General features: G+C 40.4%; 1 protein-coding gene and 1 long non-coding RNA gene across 4 annotated transcripts in view; one reads left to right on the forward strand and one right to left on the reverse strand.

Moving 5' to 3' along the window:
* gramd4a (GRAM domain containing 4a) overlaps window positions 1–16,621 on the forward strand; it is a 59,768-nt gene that overhangs the window by 22,496 nt on the left and 20,651 nt on the right. For 2 of the 3 annotated variants that reach the window (XM_022193887.2, XM_051946316.1), the window contains one exon: window positions 16,022–16,142. In XM_022193887.2, coding sequence (XP_022049579.1) covers window positions 16,022–16,142 — 121 coding nt within the window. Of the gene's footprint in view, window positions 1–10,456; window positions 10,890–16,021; window positions 16,143–16,621 lie in introns of those variants that run through there. The other variant, XM_022193888.2, reaches the window with a different exon arrangement.
* Window positions 8,572–10,707, reverse strand: LOC127533423 (uncharacterized). Its single transcript, XR_007941185.1, has 2 exons — window positions 10,607–10,707; window positions 8,572–9,399 (listed from the first exon to the last, which is right to left on the reverse strand). It is a non-coding gene; the product is annotated as an uncharacterized LOC127533423 (long non-coding RNA).

Consider the following 16,621-nt stretch of genomic DNA (forward strand, 5'->3'; position numbering starts at 1 on the left):
AGGTTAGCGGGGTGAAACAAAACAGTCCTTGTAGCAACACATTATGGGTTTAAGTGTTGTGTAATAACTTTTCTGGAATATCGGCAATATAGGAAAACAGCATGCTATACTGTGAGAAAACTAGCCACAGTCAAAATGCAAAGTCCATCTTAAATCTTTGAGATTTTAGTCCTGGTTGGTTTGACCACATCAGTGCTTACAAAGTGCACTTTAATACTAAAAGCCTCAGTATTCTGTTCGGAGCAAGCATTGCAACCTGAGGCCTCTGCCTTGTTCCATTGCTCACTGTTATATTTGAAACTGATCAGGTATCAGAAGTGCTGGAAACGACCTCTTTATCAGTTTTGATGAACGATCGCTCAGTGCTAATCACACTGACAAGTACATTGTGTTTCCTGTGACTGGTCAAGTCGCCAGTGGATCATTTATTATGAAGCAGTTGAAATGTTAGGAAATGTTTGACAGAACAAATGCTTTTCTTCAGCATCACTGCGTTATTATTACGCCATGATGTCTGCCGTTTTTACCTGCAGTCAGCGCTACAGTTTTAGATGGTGATAGCCAACTCGGTTCAGTGTTAAAGTTTCCAAACACAAAGTCAAAAAAAAGGTGATTTTTGCACTTTACAGAGTTTGGATTTCAGCAGCATAACATAATGCAAGAACAACTGAAGAGAATAAAACACACACAGCAGCTGTTTACTTCTCTCCTACTCTCTGTGCTCACTTATACTGTATGTTAATGCAGTAGAATTACCATTGTAGTTGTAATTTACAGATTTGTCTGTTCCTGCTGTCAGGCAATGAAAATAGTGTGAAATACTGACATAATTAGAGTAACTAATCAGAATTCCACATTGATAGTGGAGTTTATGAGGCAGATTGATGTGGTCGACTGTTGATTGGGGCTATTTTTCTTCATTTGAAGGTGGTGCCTGATTTTTAACAAGGCTGATTTATTGGAAATTACTAACTGGGCTGCAGCTGCTCAGCATGGCTCTGACCTGACATGACATTCATAGAGTCGACACTCAACAGTGAGGATGATATCAGTGAGACAAAATGAAACCCGAAGAACAGGATTTGCTGTGTTTCCTGTAAATAGCTAATATGGTGGCAATTTGAATTCAGCACAAGTATCCTGATGTCCAACATTAACAGTGAAACCACTATCTAGGGATGTTAAATGGCTATCCTAGAGAAACTGCTGGCCTTAAAACTAGATTTGATTTCATGAAACGCTTAAAATTGATCACCTAAAATACTGTAAAGATATGTTGCAAAAAGAGGAAGCTGAAGTTCTCCCTTAAAGAACATTTCAGTTCAGGACTGCAAATTTTCATCATTTTCAGACATTTTATGGTGAAAACTGTTTTTATACATAGGTAACAGATCAATAGAAAAAAGTTAAATGCATTTCTAAAGCACTCATGGTTAAAAGAGCAATTTCACTCTTGAGAGGTCACCGTTTACTCACAGCCAGCACATCCTGCTTATTAATTTGAAACTACTTTAGATGAGACCATCAGCTAAGCATGTAAAATATTGATGAGCTCCACTTTAGCTGCTGCTGGCTTTTTAACTCTTCTAATTTCAAATCCATGGTGGGTTTTCTTTCACTGTGGAAGAAAGAAACTATTTTGACCTTTACCATGAAAACTGCAGTTCCAGGGGGAACGGTCAAGAATGCTCTGTTAGTAAGTCCAAGCAAAAGAAACCGAGACCCAGACTCATTTCAGACCTTTCAGTGTGTCCTGGTTTTGTGCATCAGCATTTAACCCAAGAAATAATTTGGTCTCCTTGGATCTCTTTCACATTCAGAGCGAACCGAGGTGTGGGCGTTATTTTCTCACTCTGACGTCTTTCTCTCTGCTGCCTAAAATAAAGCCGGGGCCCACGCTGTACGCTAAAACAAACACACTGCTTAAATGTGTTGTCTCTTCCCTCCACAGGAGCCATTAGTTTCCATTCCAGATGGCGTGTGTGTGTGGATACAATGACCCGTGCCTTTTCCCTCGCCACTTTGTTGTGATTGACCCGCGCTATTCCGAGGACACTAAACTGGTTAATTAGTAGCCATGTTTCCGGACGTGAGATCACATAGAAAAAGGCTAACGCACACATGCACAGCGTAACGGCCTTCTGTTGTGTTTCCTCCAGTTTCTTTTTCTGTCCTTCTCACTCTGTCCTTATTTACGCCCTTCCTCTCATCTTCTTATGTTTGTGTTAATGCACATACACCTCCACAACACACTAATCAGATTAGTTTAAAGGGCCAGCACTCTTTTATTTTACTTTTTCACCACTGAATAAATGCCCATGTGCTTTCACCTCATTCTACCTTGACCAAGTGGAGCACTGCAGTAATCTGTGTTGTCTGTGTTTGTGTGGGTATGTTTCAGTAACTCAAGTTGGAGAGATGGTTCACTCATATCGCATAAAAAAACATTTACCCATATGCTCCTTTTGGTGCTCAGATATGGTGACAGTTTGATTGAATTTCTCCAGGTTTGGATTTTTCCCAACTGAGATCTCCATCACCAACATTTTTTTAAATTGACTTGTAAAGTACTTTTGAGTGATATCTTACTTTTATTTTTTTGCTGTTTTCATATTTTGAAAACGTGCTCCTTATTCACTGTCTCCATTAAAGTAGATATATTACCCGCTAAACAGGAGTCATGTCGGTGCTTTTAGCCAGGTTACTCTTGGTGCTGTATGAGCACATTATCATTTGCAAACATACTAATACATGCTGATGTTACAATGACGTTTATGCCAAGTAATGGTGGTCATGTTTTATGATGTTTATACTGTTTAATGATAGCAACCACTGAGCTATCATTTATACAGTAGTAGCTATCATTTTCAGTTTCATTTTCCTGGTATTCAGCCATTATGCAAAATGCTTTGTAGGAATACTGGATTCAGAATAGACTTCAGTTGAGACTTTAAAAAACAATCAAGTGGCACAGGAAAACCAGATGTTCCTCTATAAGTAATTTTACCGCATAGTGTTTCTCAGGTTTGCAATTTACTAGATTCTGAAATATGTTTGGGGTTGACCAATGGGATTTATTCAGGGTTGTTGCCAATACCAGTAATTCAAAATCAGGGAGACTAATAACTGATGTGTATTTCTGGTAAAATTGACAATCTTGGCTTTGAAGTTTGGAATTGCACAAATTCCAACACAAAACTTTGTTTAGTTTATTTATGTTTTTGACATGTTTAATTGAAAGAAACTTTCCAGCAATTAACCTTCATTGTTGGACTTTACATTTCATTGGCTATCACAGTGTATAACCATACCTTGTGCAGGTTAAGACTACAGAAAGGTAGCACATTATTAAATCAATTCATTTTATTGGGCATTGGTTTAAATTTGAAATACAATACCCCTAATACACATTGACACTAAACGCATACAGATAGTTTGTTATTGAAGATTTTAGCCAGGTTGACCACCCTAGATAACATCACTAATGTATAATATGTTAAAATACTCTTGTTTAAGTGTAATTTTTTCAAAACGCTCTAATTGACCAGTCATGAAGTTGTCTGCATTTAAATCATGAATAATTTCCACATTTCTTCTCTATTCTGCAGTGCTACGTAAGGCCGGAGATTGATAGCAGCAAACACAGAAGACACAAACACAATGGAAGTTTAGATTATACAAGTGTTTTGGCAGCGAGCTGCGCTGTAACTGCCTGTCATATCTGCAGTGTCCAGTCTAGGAATTCAAGCATGTTTGCTTTTCAGTGTGAATCATTGCATGCTTCTGTCTGTACATGCTGTACACCAAGATTTACGATAAGCACTTTGAGAACACAGTTTCCTTGAGTGATAGCTCTGTGATTATTATAGTAATGGATGTAAAAGCAGAGGGATACATCAGCGAGAATCTGTCCTGTGGGTAGCAGTACTAAGCTGAACTGACCCTCCTGTGACTGGTAAAATGGCAGAGGGTAGCGCCAGTGGAAATCACTCCATATCATTATATGAGCAGGCTTAATGTGCTGAGCTTTTATTGCTGCCTTTCCCTCTCTTCCCTTGGTTCTCTCTTGATGTTATTCATCCACTCATTCAGTCTTTCTTCGTTTGCCCTTGCACCCTTTTTTGCTCCTCGCCTTTCGCTACTTTTTATTCTTGCCTTGGTGATATTTCTATTGCAGATTTTTACATTGAAAAGACTTCATTTTTTGTCAGAGCTGAATATTGGCAAACTAAAAAAAAAACAACACATGCCACAGTGTCACATCCAAGCCAAATGGATAATCACACCGAGGCACGGATGCACTGGATATTTTTTTTGTTGACATCCACCCTTGTTCTGGCAGGCTGAAGTGTGTACATGTTGTAGTGCTGCTGTACTCTCACTCTGCACACTGCACCAGACAGGCCCTCCCTTAATTGGGGTTTATTGGTTTTACCACAACTGGTTCCATAAAATTGGAAATGACTAGATGTGTGTATTGGTATGTGTGCGAGTGAGGCTATCCTGTGCGAGGTCGCGTATTGAAGGTCACTGCAGGGGAACAGGCCATTCTTTGTGTTCTACGGTCCCTCACTAATCGATACAGTGTCCTAGCTGCTGCCCTACTTCACAGCAGGCACACAGCAAGGCTACACACAAGTCAAAAGTAATGGAATTATAGACGAATTGGGACAATAATGCGGTGCTTTCTCTTCAGTGACATGCAGTACTTGACAAAATTGTGGAAAAGCCACCAGGACAAACAACTGCACTGCAGCTACATGGATTAAAGACATTTGGAAGTGTTTTATCCACCACTGATGAGCTTAAAAGAGTTGGAAGACAAAAGGAGTTTAGAGATATGAATCAGCACACCCTTAGTGAACCCCCACAGGTGTTTTCAGTTGACTTGGGCTACACTTGATTAGCAGGTGTCTCATCCACAGTTATTGTTATTGTACTTGATAGGGTGGGAATGCAGGTGCTGTGGGAGTATGATGAAAATCTCTGCACAACTGTTTTGACATTTGTCTCATCGTAATGGGAAATGCACAGGTGTGACTTAATGACAGAAACAATAGATAATGTGTCCTAGTAAGCCATGACACAGTAACAGCAAGTCATCATTGATTTTATTACTGTCAAAAATGTCACAGAAACCGACCAACGAACCATAATTATTATTAACCCAAAATTTTAGCATGCAGGGTCCTTTGTGATATTTGAAGCTATAGCAGAAACAAATGGATTCACTTGCCAACCAGTACTACAGTTTACATGAAAATCTCACCACTCTGGCAGTTATTTCAGGCCTACATGAGCCAAAACTGCAATTTCAGTGGTGAATGTCACATAAAAGCTGCATGTATAAAGTTAGAACTTGTTAAAGCTGATAAAAACGGCTTCAAAAGTTTGGTGAAGCTTTTTTGTTTCCCCTACACATTTTTGCACAGTTTTATGGCACCACACTTCAACGCAGCAGCACAATTGGCTCTAGTTTGGCTGTTGTAAAGCAGATGATCGGCTTTTTGAGGACAGAGGAGGGACGTGTGTCATGCAGAAACCTTTTTTGGTAAATTCTGTCGTAGAAGTGGTGAATCACAGTCTTCTAAATCTGCTTGCATCCATGTTTGTCCAGGCTCACAAAATACATGTCCTGAATAGTGAATACTTGGAAGAAATTTGATAGGTGGGTACCCAAATTTAGTGTCACCAATCCAAATGTCAATTATGATCACAATCTTCACTTCTGTTCCTCAGCTATGGTGTTGAATAATAAAATAATAGAACATGATGAGGATGTCTCTCATGATGCTGACCTTTTGAATATAGAATCACATCATAATTTTAGCCAGTTAGATAAATGTGTGAAATTCTGTAACAATTAGCTCATGAATTCCAGAGTTGTGGCCTTTGACCGTTAAATTCTAATCCGTTCACCGTTGAGTGCAAGTGGGCGTTTGGGATACATTTGAAGAAATTTCGTCCAGGCACTCCTGATATATCAAGCTCACAAGGATATAATGGACATGAGGTCAGAGTGATTTTGACCTTTTGAAAACAGAATCAGTAGTAGTTAAGTGAACGTTTGCGCCAAGTTTGAAGAAACTCCCTGCAGGCGTTAAGGACACGTTGTGAACAGACGCCCTGATGGACAGCTTGGAAATATAATGTCTCGACTGTTACTGGCTTCGAGGTACAAAAACTGCTCACGTCCACTTAGCAGCCCCCCCCCCCCCCCCCCCCCCCCCCGAAGCTTTGAATTGCATTTCCCTAACAGATGGTGTTTGCTCAGTTTACAACAAAACAATCTTTGAAATAACTTTTTTTAATCAGCAGTAAATCTGACACGCAGAAGTCATTTCAAGTAATATAGGAATAAGTTCAGCATTTTGCAGTATATAATGTCAAGTCTTTGGGGTGAAAATTGATTTTTCTTGTCATCTTGTATGCTGATTAAAAATGTAGAAAAAGGTCTTAGCTGATGCCGAAATGTTTAGTTCAGAGTGCTTTTTTTTCTGTCAAGCTGAATTGTAGCAGCCCTTGAAATGCTTCATCTGATGCAAAATTATCTGCAGTTTTGTATCAGCAGTAAGGCATACCAAACCATGGAAAACAGATTGCAGTTTATGTTGCAAATAGCTGTGTGTTTGAGTTGCTGCATATATTAGATAAAAAATGCCAATGCTGCACAGTGCTATATTTTATCTTGGAAGATAAAACAAAAGAAGCCAGCTTTCTTAAAGCTTATTAAGGTATTGATTCAGAAGTAAAATGTATGAGAAAAGAACCTGGGTAATTAATTAGCACATTGCTAATTTGGAGAGTTGGCATACGAATGAATATGGAAGTAATTGAATAGTCTTAGTTTAGTATCCTTTCAGATAATTATTCAAATGAATGAGCATTCTGCAGAACTCATTACTCTTCCTGTGACGGTGATTCATTCTTCTTTCTAAATAGGCAGCTACAGTACAGGCTGCATGATAATGAAGACATATTTCACAGTGTTGTTAGGGAGACAGTCTTTTCTGTCAAAGGTGAGCTCTGTTTTACAGCAAATAAAGTCGCTGATGCAGAATTGGACTTGACAGTTCAGAAGCATAGCTAGCCGTAATTGAGCGTTTGTGGGGTGGAGTGCCATGCTAAACAAACCTGTGATTGATCGCATTTATGTTAGCTTCTCACACTGTACTCTAGTCTGTGTCACAGTCCCTACATTTTAATTTTGAGGTCGCATACAGTAGTGTTGAGTCATCATTCAGTAGTGTGTGAGAATGCAACAGGTGGCTCTGTGGGTAGAGACACTGAGTGGAAAGTGGAAACAGACTGGCTGTTTGTCAAGGCAGCAACCAGAATGTCGGAATGCTTATAAAGACTTTGCCCGGTGAAAATTGAGTTCGTTTTTTTTTTTTTTAACCAGTTTGCATGTGCATATGGTGTTTGTTTTTTTTTTAATCTCTAATAAGAGATGTCATGAGCAAAATAAGTAGTCTGCATCATGGCTGAGCATTTCCACCTTAAAACTGCAGCATACTGATGAAATTCTCAAAGACATGAATTCAGATCGCTGGTGCTTAATACATAAACCTAATCTTTTCAGCTTGCAGGTGGGATGTTCTGTGTCATTGTCTTCTTAAGTCTTCTCAGTTTGTGATTCGAACCCATATTACAATTTGCCATTCTGTAGCGTAAAGTAGTTTTACAGTGTTTGAACAGAGTTGTAAGTGAGCTGGTGAGCTCCAGCTGCTGTGAGTGGGGAGTAATGGGTAAAGAAAGGCAGAATCTACGTGGATTTATACATTCTGGAATGAGTAACATCGTAGAGTCACATCTGAGCCATTTTAAGGCAGGAAGGGGAAAACACGTCGAAATCTGCAGCTTTAAAACACAGCGATGAGTTTTAAGTCATTAAATCAATGACCCGAAAGGAACCTAAAGTGAGACATCGAACTGTGTATTGATAAAAAGCAGTGGCTGAATGACAACCACCATCTGTTAACGGAAGATGTAAAGCTTTTTCGAAGCAAATTTCAGGTGTGCATTCCTTTCTGTTGGCAATGAATATGTCTGAATGAGCACCATGGTCACTTTTGTAAAAGTTGTGATTGCAACCTTGAAATGTTTCGACACCGTACAGGAGTGAACAGCATTCATCACATTATTGTAAAGGCACAATGTTGCTTTGAGTTACGTGAAGTGATTTTGGGAAGCTTTTCATCACTGATATTGGTCCAAAAACATCACAGAAACTTCAAAAGGCACAATTTAAGTCCCAAAATCACACAGCACTTTACTTGTTCACTATGCTCTACATTTTAGCATTTACTAGCATACAAAATAAAATTTCGCATAAATAAAACTTGGCTATGATGACAGCAGAGACTTACAGCTCAAATACACAAGCTCACCAGTAATTAATGCAATCCATTTTCTTTTTTGCTTTGACAGAAAGTTAACAGTAGCAGATGTTTGGTTTGTTGAATCTTTCTTCTACGTTTATATTGCATCAAGCATCAGCAGGAGCCATGTAAGCGTCTTAACAAGAGAGAGCTGCATGCATTTAAACACACTAAGCAACAGGACAACAGCAGCAGGAACTTCATTATTTAAATTGTGCATTATCTGCGACATGGAAACAGGATCAGTACAGGTCAGGAGTAGCAAGTCACACAGTGTACTTTTCCTCACCTCAAACTAATGAGCTGTCACACACACAGTCACAGTTTATAGTATCATGTTAATGTTACAGTTAAATCACTCATTACAGAGCACCTCTGGTTGAGTCCTGAGCTCCATCACAGCAGTCAGGATGTTTTTATTGGCAGACATTTAATGACAGAGTGCCGTCAGTTGACCAAACTCATGAAGCCAGCGATGTTACAGATTCCATGTTTGAAAAGTTCTTATGTCCCTCAAGTGCTACGTGGAAATCTCATTTGTTTTTCTTACTCTTGCCCTGAAAGCACTCTGTTCCCATAGTTGAGAAGAGCCTCCAGTCTTGACCATTTATCTGAGGTAATGAAATCTATGATACGATTATCGTTCTCCAAACAAGCAGATGGTATCCTCCCTGCTGACACAACATTGGATTATAGAACATTGTTTGTCTAGATTATTTATTACATGCTTATGTTTTTGCCATATAAATATTTGAACCTCCACGTAAACACTTGCTAATATAGACATACTGTATCGCCCCACATATTGCCTGACAAGGAGTCTGGCTCCCTTCCATGCGAAGAAGAGTTCAGAGAAGCAATGTGTTGTTTTGATGTTACAGGGAGAACTGTGAAGTTTGAGATTTAGTCATGGGGTCACTCTAATGTCGCAGACGGAGAAGGGGGGAGGAAAAAGTGAGACCAAGTGAGTGAAATCCAGGTCATCCTGAGATATCAAGGCCAGAGTGGAAGGAGGCCACTGAGAGGAGAAAGAAAAGACACAGATCAGATTTATCCAGTTTAACCTGAAGATACCTCCAAATACACTGCATATGGGAGCGAGACTTCTGAATATATAATAAAGGAAGTCTGAAAAGATCATTCACTTGTAGTGTTTTGAAATTTATGCAGAAGCACTTGTTTAGGAAAATAAAGAAGGTGTGAACTTGACACTTGCAGAACGAGGACAGTATTTATAGTTCAAGTGTGATCAGGGCTTTGTCTCTTGAAACAATGGTGAAACTGAAAGAACACTGTCTCACAATGCTGCTAGAGAAGTCATTGTATCATATACTTATTGCCAGTTGTATATGGGCTTTTTTTCTTCTTCTTGTTGGGCCTGTATTGTTTTGTTTTTTTTGTTTTGCCCTGTCTTTGCCTTTTTCGTTGGTCGGTGCCTTGAATGGTGTCTTGACATCTGTGATCAGCTGGAGGCCAGAAAGCTCAACCTCCCATTCTGTTCAAGTCAGCCAGTGTCGTGGCAGAAACCGTACAACACTGGGAACAATGAGAGGCCAGTGTGAAGCAGCTGATTCTCCCCCTCCCTCCCTCTCTGTCTCCCTTTCTCTGAACCCCCCCCCCCCCACACACACACACACACACACACACACACACACACTCCCCCACCTTACTTTCATGAAAGGAGTCATTGTCTCTGGCCTGGATTGAAAAACTCACACAGTACTTTTCCTTTCAGGTCTTAAAAAACTTTGCCTGCTTAAATGAAAACCAATTTGCAGTTCTCGCGTAGCATGTACAGTACTCATGCATGCTCACTTATCCTCACAAGCACATGCTCCTGCACACCAATATGAACTTGGCACGAACCACAAACACAATAAATCCTCGGCCATATTCTCACACACAGCGTAAACCTGTTTTGACACATGAACATGCGTAATGTGTGTGCGTCTGACAGCTCCAGAGTGTTCAGAAATCTCAGATTCCAGGCCCTCTTAGTGTTCTGGCCACCCTGCAAAGCCCCACCTCTCCCTACCTCTGCTGCCCTCCTTCTCTTTTTACCCAGCCGAGCACACTCACAGCAGCTCTGACCACTGACCACCACTCTGTCTGTGGAGGCCTGTCACAACACTCTGTTGTGCTGTCGGTGATAAATTATTTCAGAGGAACCTGTCCCTGATTTCTGCCTCGTCTCTGGATGCGACATGTAAACATGGAGCACGTACCTCAACATTGATGGGCTTGGAGGCGTTTTAAGGTCATCTCTCAACAGAGGGAGCAAAACAAGCCGGGCCGGACTTAAGTGACCTGCAGCCGTGGCTCGATTTCAAGAAAGAGCCAAGGCGGCCACCCTGCCTTCCCGTTCCTGCGGGAGTGTGCCAGGGACCGGCCGAATTCAGAGACGGATGGGTGTGTGCAGGATGGAGGACTACACCTTTGACAGCTTTGAACTGCTTTTCAGTGGAGCTGTCGATAAGGTCAAAAGCCATAAAAGTAACCTCAACCTCAGTAAGTTTGACAGCTTTGAACTCTGGGATAAAAGTGCATAGTTAAGGTGAATATAACAGCTAATGCATGTAATCAGCCAAGAAGATTATGATTGGTGCTGTGAACTTTTGTTTACCGTTTGATCAACTTCATGAGGGTAAACAGAGTTTTTTTTCCAACAGATTCATCTTTTTTTTTTTTTAAATATTAGCCAACAGATAGCTATGTCCTGTGTCAATTTTGTCTCAATTTTCTACTTTGCATCTGCCAAAGAGAGATAAGCAAATATGATCAACTCAAACTGATCATAACTCACCCCTGTCCAGCTATAAATAGAATCTCACTTACAGTAAAGCATCGTGACCATAGAAACTGCAGTCCAGGCGGGGTCTTCATATTAGCTTAATATCTAATCCAACTTTTCTTCTCGTATTCTGTGCTTGCTGGTTTTGGAGATTGTTTTTGCTGTGTGTGCAGTTATGAAGGAAGTGTGTCAACTGACAGTCTATGGTGGTTGTGGCTCTCGTGACACCTCAGCAGTACCCAGACACCACATTATTTCCCAATTTGCAATTCTGTTTTGTCTTCTTTTTTTTTTTTTTTTTACCTTAGTAACCAATAACTAGAAAGAAAAAAAAATGCTGATACTGAACCATTTTTTTTTACAGGAATGTATCACAAAAATCATCCTGTTGAGGGAAATTAGTTTCTATTCTTGTGATATAAGTTTTGTTATTCCATTTTGAAACACCTGGTAATACTAGAATTATGTATAAAAACTTGCGTCTTCATATTATTTTACCCATCTTCTGATTTTAACCTTATCTGCTACAAACTTAACAAAACCACGTCCATTCTCTTTGGCCTCACTCACATCCATTAAACTGCTGTTAACATCACCAGTGTTTTCTGCTGTTTTCAAAACCTTTATTATGAGATCATACAATGAGTTTGTCGTTGTAAATCAATGTTTTTAGTTTCTATTCACTGAAATTAAGCTTTCATGAAAAGCCTGTAGAGGAGAGAAGGTCAGTGTGATTAAAAGTGACATCTCCTGGCATGGCATTTAGCTAATCCCCTGCCTGTGTTACAGACAAATGGTCTAGTTACTAGCACTCATAATGACCAAAGAGACCCGGTGGTATGGTAACCTAGGATGAAGCTGTGTATATATAGAAGACAGCGATCCAATTTTAGAAGCAGAACAGCCATGTTGACAGTATTATTAATATGCTATCTGATGTCGAGGGCCTTTTTGGAACAGGAAAACGATTGTGCTCTATCGTTCTTTGTCTGACACACATGCCATAATGTGTGATGCTGTGCTCCATCACACATTAGTGGCCCCACTTGGACTCTTGGAAATGGGCATCTCTCTTTGTGGTGGTAGGAAGGAAACTACACAGAGGAAACGTACATAGAGGATCTTGGATGCAGGAATAACACGGCTTAAAGGGAAGGAGCGGGATTCAGTTTGGAGGCAGGAAATACGAGGGGAAAGGCAGGGAGTGGCATTGTGGGGAGAGAGGAATGGGTACACAGGAGCACTGGTTTGAAAGACCATGAATGAGTGAGAGCAGCATATCAGTAGAGTGTAAGCATTACGTGTTGGTAGCCACAGAAAAAATAACCATAGACTAGTTGCATTACAAATCACTGTATTAACCATGACATTACAGAACATCATTAGTCATTAAGTCGCATAACAAGGATTTAAATGCTTTATTGTTATATGCAGCAATAACAAGCTATCACTACAAAGAAATTTGCAGCCTCCACTCAGTGCAATGATTAACCTATTTACAAACTAACCTCATTCAGACACACTCAGAACTTGCATCTACTCAGACATACTGAGGGAGCAAAGGGGAATATACAAGGATAGTGTAACAAAAGTTATATATTAAAAAAACTACAGTTTTCATGGTGCAGAAGAGATAAGATCTGTTTGTTGGCTCTGAGGTAGACAATTTGAATATGCAGTGCACACAGGGCAGGTGCAGTCATATGTGCATGAGGTCTGTAAACTACAGCACATTGAAACAAGGTACATTAAAAATGGAACTGAGGGGATTTAAAATTAACTGTTCCTACTTGAAATTAGGGTTGAATAGTATGAAATTCCTAATTAGATTCAAAGTAACGGGGAAAAAAGGGCCATTTGACATGTCTGTGACAAACCCACAGAAAATTCAACCCACAGAGTACCTTTTCCTTTACTGCTCTTCTTCCTGAAGAGGTTTAGTGTCTTTCAGCTCATTGTTATAGATTTGGGGCCAACAATCTCAGTGCTTTCTTCAGTAGCTGCCATAGTGGAGCATTCTCCTGCTAAAATGCACATATTTCCCTCAGCTGTTGGTGGGAACCAAAGCTATTGGGTTTTCCTCTTTCCTTTGGTGTCTAATAGCCTCTTCCTTTTATAAAAAAAAAAAAAACAGGTCTAGAAACTTCCAAAGCCTTTACCACCTTCAACACTACTCCTTACCTGCCTGCTACTCCCACTTTGAAGTCCAGACTTTTCTCCTGTGACTTATCTGTGTCACCATGTAACACATTTACATAATGCCTGCTTAGTGGCTAATTTGGCACGCCCTCAAATAGAGAATGAGCAGCTGCCTCCCAGTCCACCATTATTTCCCCACTGTAGTCGCATCTGCTAACTCTAAAACATCTCAATGTTTCCAGATGATGGTAGCCGACAGCTGGCGTATACTCATACAACCTCAGATTACAGTACGGAACCAACTTTCCTTTCCTTTTGCTGGGTTGGCTGACCGATCAGAGCAGAGTTTTAGTATAATATACTTCTAGTAGACCCAAAAAGATCGAATTATGAACCTGTAAATAAGCATAATATGGGCTCTTTAATTTCATTAATTACTCAGAATTAATACTTAGTTGTTTCACATCTGTTAAGTCTGTTGACAGGTTTGGCAGAATTTTTATAGTCTGTGTTACAGCTTGTTGCACCCTAATGAATATATAAAGTAGCCATGAACATGTTCCTATCTGTCTTGTCGCCATCGCCAGTCTCTTCCTGCTATGACACAATGTTTAACAGAAAGAACAGAGTATTACGTTGTGTTGAAGTCATCCCCTGTGTCGGTTGCTGTTTGGCCTTAGTATAGCGTAAACTCCTGATCCTGTTCTACCTACACCAACCAGGGTGCACTGCCGCTGCGGTCACCCATTTGTTTAATAGGTTTACAGTTGACTGTGGATGTCCTGGCACAGGGCAGCCTAGCGAGGATAAAGCTGCTTCGCCTATTGCAACCTTTGGCCTTCCTTTTGCTCAGTGCACCTACAGACACACCTGCAATCACTCTTTCTGTCTTGTTGGCTTATGTACATACTGTAAACACATTCTTGTGTCAGGAGACGGGGAAAGAGATGCAGGCAAACTTTCCCAGCAGGCTGGAGGAGTCCTATTACATAGATTAAGTACATGGGGAAAGAATCATAGTCTGTTTTTCTTAAAGGTTTTTCAAACCAAGACTTCAAAAGAACCAAACAACCTTGAGCTGCTCTTTCCAAACCAGAAATGCAAGAGCAGAATCAGGCAGATATACAACACTGGATGTGCAGGCCTGTCTCAAGATGAGCACCCAGGGTTGTAGTCGATGCTGTAGCTGCAGGAGGTTCTGGCAATGAATGTTTTATTAGCATTAATGGGAAAAGAGAAAGGACAGGGGTGAGATATGAGATTAGGTGATGAGAAAGAAAAAGCAGCAGCTAAATTCTTGTAATATGAATCCTCTGCTGCTAATGTGATTGTCTCAGGAAGAAGCGGGTTAGAGGGGGCAGGTGATATACATTTTAATTAGCAGTGGGTGCTCGCCCTTTCTTTCAGAGGTGTTTTTCTCTTTCTGTATGTCCATGTGAGTATTTGTGTGCATTAAGGGAGGATTTAATCAGTGCTTGGGTCTGCTGTCTTTGGATCTTTATGTGAGCACCTCAATTTATTTGTTACCACCTCTGCACGTGCGCACACTTTCATTGCCTCCCCTCCTCCAATATTCATGCATCCCTTTAGTCAGGGACAATACACTGAGAGGAAGCACTGCTGATGTTGCACCCCAGGCATAGAAAACCCTGATACGTGACACCAGTTGATTCTAAGAGTTGATTGACAAGGAGGAAACATGGGGGACAGGTGAAGGTGAAGGATATGGATGGCGGTAGAGGCGAAATGTGAGATGCATCAAAAAGCAAAGGGTGTCTATTGGAAAATCTCTTCAGTTCAATGACTTATAATTGGATTCCATTCTTAATATTTCCGTGATCTATCCCTTTGGACCCCAAAACCCACTAGTAGGTTTGAAAGGCATGGGATCTTTTTAAAAATCACCCAAATTACTTCATTTATCAGATCTAGGAGCTATAAAACAAAGAATAACTGGATTTTCAACTTTCTGACAGTCCTTGAACTACTCATCCATGATGTGCTGTTCTGTCAGAAAAAGTAACCAAATTTAAGTTGTGACATTTCATCGAAATCTCATTTAATAGTTTGGCAAAATGTACTATTTGTACCAGATTGTGATTAAAATCTGGGACAAACAGTATATTTTTAAATATTCTGTACTTTGTGCAGCAGACTAGCCATTAATAACTGCAGGCTATGTTTATACACAGTAAGGAGAAGACAAATATGGAAACTAAAAACTACATTTAAAAAGTAAGACTTGTATATAAAGTTGCTATTTGTCCCGTGGGCTAGTTTTCTCAGCTTCTTGAAACTTTATCATATTATAAGTTGCACAATAGATATTTTTGAGTTCTCTATGTCTAGCCATGCATGTGCTGCTTCCTTAGAAGTGCAGGGCTTAATATCTCAGTAAAAAATGATCTCACAGTGAAGGAAAATGAGACATGAGTTATAAATGTCCAGGAACTGCTTGGAGTTCAAAGGATAAATAGATTATTGTCTAAATTAAGCTGTCTGTTTTAGTGTAATTGAAGTTGGAAATGAAAGCATAGTGTATGTACACTGCAGGATTCAATTTTCCACATAAATTCAATCTGAAATACCTTCATTCATACTAACTGAGTGCCCTTTTCATGACCCTGACTGCGCGTGTGTGTGTGCGGGGCTTATTGTTTTCATAACACAATTTAAGATACTCATCTTCAGTGTGTGTTGTGTTTTCCAGAGGAGGAGCTGAGGAAGTTGCGGGAAGAGACCAATGTGGACTCCCTGCGGCAGGAGCTGGAGAGAGAGCGGAGTAAGAGGATAGATCTGGAGCAGAAGATGAATGATGTGCTCAAAACCAGGTACGACAACAAGACAGAGTCGCGTGCACAAGTGGACAACAGCAGATGTGGGGAGCAATCATGAGGGAAAGACGGGAAGCTGTGACACTGCACTTTGTAACATTTGGGCTCAGCAGAGTTCATCATGGGTCAGTTTGGCTGCTGTGTGCATTCTGGCGTTGGTGCTACCCAAGTTTTGTGATATAAATAGAAGCATCAGCAGCTTGGTAGGCGTGGAATTCCACAAGGAGGTGTGTTTGTGTGTGTGTGTTTTGAGTGAGATGGAAAAAGAGAAAAAACAGAAGCGAGTCACGAGTCCACAATCTGAGTCTCTGAACTCTCAATGTGACACAGAAGCTATGCTGGTGTCAGGGAAAACTTGCATCCCTTGGCACCCACCGAGCCACCCTTAAACCAGGGTGTGGGGCTCTGAGTGTGTCTGTGATCAAATGATGCTTCTCTGGCTGCCAGTGGGAAATTCCACCGGCGATCTCTAAGTG

This window comes from Acanthochromis polyacanthus, chromosome 1 (genome assembly GCF_021347895.1).
Source record: "Acanthochromis polyacanthus isolate Apoly-LR-REF ecotype Palm Island chromosome 1, KAUST_Apoly_ChrSc, whole genome shotgun sequence".
Classification (NCBI taxonomy): domain Eukaryota; kingdom Metazoa; phylum Chordata; class Actinopteri; family Pomacentridae; genus Acanthochromis; species Acanthochromis polyacanthus.